Source organism: Molossus molossus, unplaced genomic scaffold, assembly GCF_014108415.1.
Source record: "Molossus molossus isolate mMolMol1 unplaced genomic scaffold, mMolMol1.p scaffold_m16_p_13, whole genome shotgun sequence".
Lineage (NCBI taxonomy): Eukaryota > Metazoa > Chordata > Mammalia > Chiroptera > Molossidae > Molossus > Molossus molossus.
In genome coordinates this window covers 83984238-83985924 of record NW_023425348.1, presented here as the reverse complement: position 1 = coordinate 83985924, position 1687 = coordinate 83984238, and the positions used below count along the sequence as shown (strand labels likewise).

The 1687-nt window shown below is 38.1% G+C and overlaps 1 protein-coding gene across 1 annotated transcript in view; it reads right to left on the bottom strand.

The window, feature by feature from the left end:
* Positions 1-708, bottom strand: part of LOC118628671 (olfactory receptor 5L1-like) — a 162848-nt gene extending 162140 nt beyond the window's left edge. The window contains exon 1 of the mRNA XM_036259614.1: positions 6-708. Within this exon, the coding sequence (XP_036115507.1) occupies positions 6-708 (703 nt within the window). The remainder of the gene's footprint in view (positions 1-5) is intronic.
* Between the last annotated feature and the right edge of the window lie 979 nt (positions 709-1687).

The window sequence follows — 1687 nt, the reverse complement described above, 5'->3', positions numbered from 1 at the left end:
TTTGCGTCTACCCTCTGCAGAGCGCATCCTCAGGATGGTGATGAGAATAAACAAATAGGAGGTGAGGATGATCACAATAGTGGTGAACTCATTGAAAGAGGCCACAATGAATAGCAACAGTTCATTCACAGTGACATCAGAGCAAGCAAGAGATAAGAGAGGGGGCAGATCACAAAAGAAATGGTTAATCACATTCGATCTGTAGGATGGGATCTCAAGAGCTAAACACAAGTGAATCAGAGAACACACAGTCCCACCGAGGTAGCAGCAAGACACCAGCTCTACACAGAGATTCTGGGACATGGTGACCATGTACAGCAGTGGGTTACAGATGGCCACAAAGCGGTCATAGGCCATCACGGCCAGCAGGAAGACCTCAGTTACCACACACGTGCAAAACAAGTAAAACTGCACCATGCATCCCAGGAAGGTGATGGCTTTGTCTTCGTTTAAGATATTGGCTAGCATCTTTGGCACGATGATCGTGGAGTAACAGAAATCCACAAAGGACAGGTGGCTGAGGAAAAAGTACATGGGAGTGTGAAGTCGAGAGCTGACCTGAATCAGTGCCATCATGCCCAGGTTGCCCCAAACTGTGACTCCATAGATCAGAAGGAACACCATGAAAAGAAATACTCTCAGCTCAGGGACATCTGTTAATCCAAGAAGAATGAACTCTGTCACAGAAGTGCAATTCTCCTCCCCCATTTCCACTATATGTCAGGTTGGGAAACCAAATGATAAGTTTTGTGTTGCTTCTAGAAAGACAAAAAGAGGAGGACAACGATGGGTAAATAACTACAGAAGAACATAACATTGGTATCTATGAAGCAGTGTATTTATTAGGTATGATAGAAATCAAATTATCCTATAATTAAAAGTATTAATTGTCTAGTGGGTCCCATTGATCAAAATTGACTTAAACATCTCCAGAAATGCCCAATGATTCCAACCTTTATTGATCACAATATATTGAGATGATCAGTGGAAGTTCAATGGTTCAAAGCAGATTTAATGACACACATCAGTCACACAAAATTAACTCCTGTTCGCTGGAAGAAAGTACTCTGTCCACAAGGGTTACACCTACTGTGATTCTGTGAAATATATACTTTTTTAGTTGAATCTGTCAAAAAACATAAATTTGAAGCAGACAAAGTTCTTCACAACCCCAATTTTGAGGTGACTAATTTTTTATATTTGTGACTCCATGAAAACCCTTTAAATTGGGAATTATGGAAAAGAAAATTAAAATACAAAATTACAATGATTATTTTCAGATATAATTAACAAAGAGGTTTAATCAATTATGCTAGTTATGACCTATGCTAATAAGGATTCAAGAAGATGAAACTTTTCTATAAATTTTTCTGGAAAATAATTAGGCTGCTTATGTAAGAAGACTTAATCCTGACAGCAATCAAAGCTCTCCTATATTTTAATGTGAGATTTTAATACAATATATGAATCACATTCACAAAATTGTGAAAAACTACATCCATTCACACCTGTCCTAGAAGAAAAGGCATAAGGAATTAAAGAATTGTATTCTTTATCTTATGCCCATGACATACTAAACATATATGCATTGGCAATTGAGTGAAGAGATTCTGGACTGAAAACACAACCTGATATTTTCTCCATACCTTGAGCTAATTTTAAAGTGGGTGCTAACCACCTTCCTGAA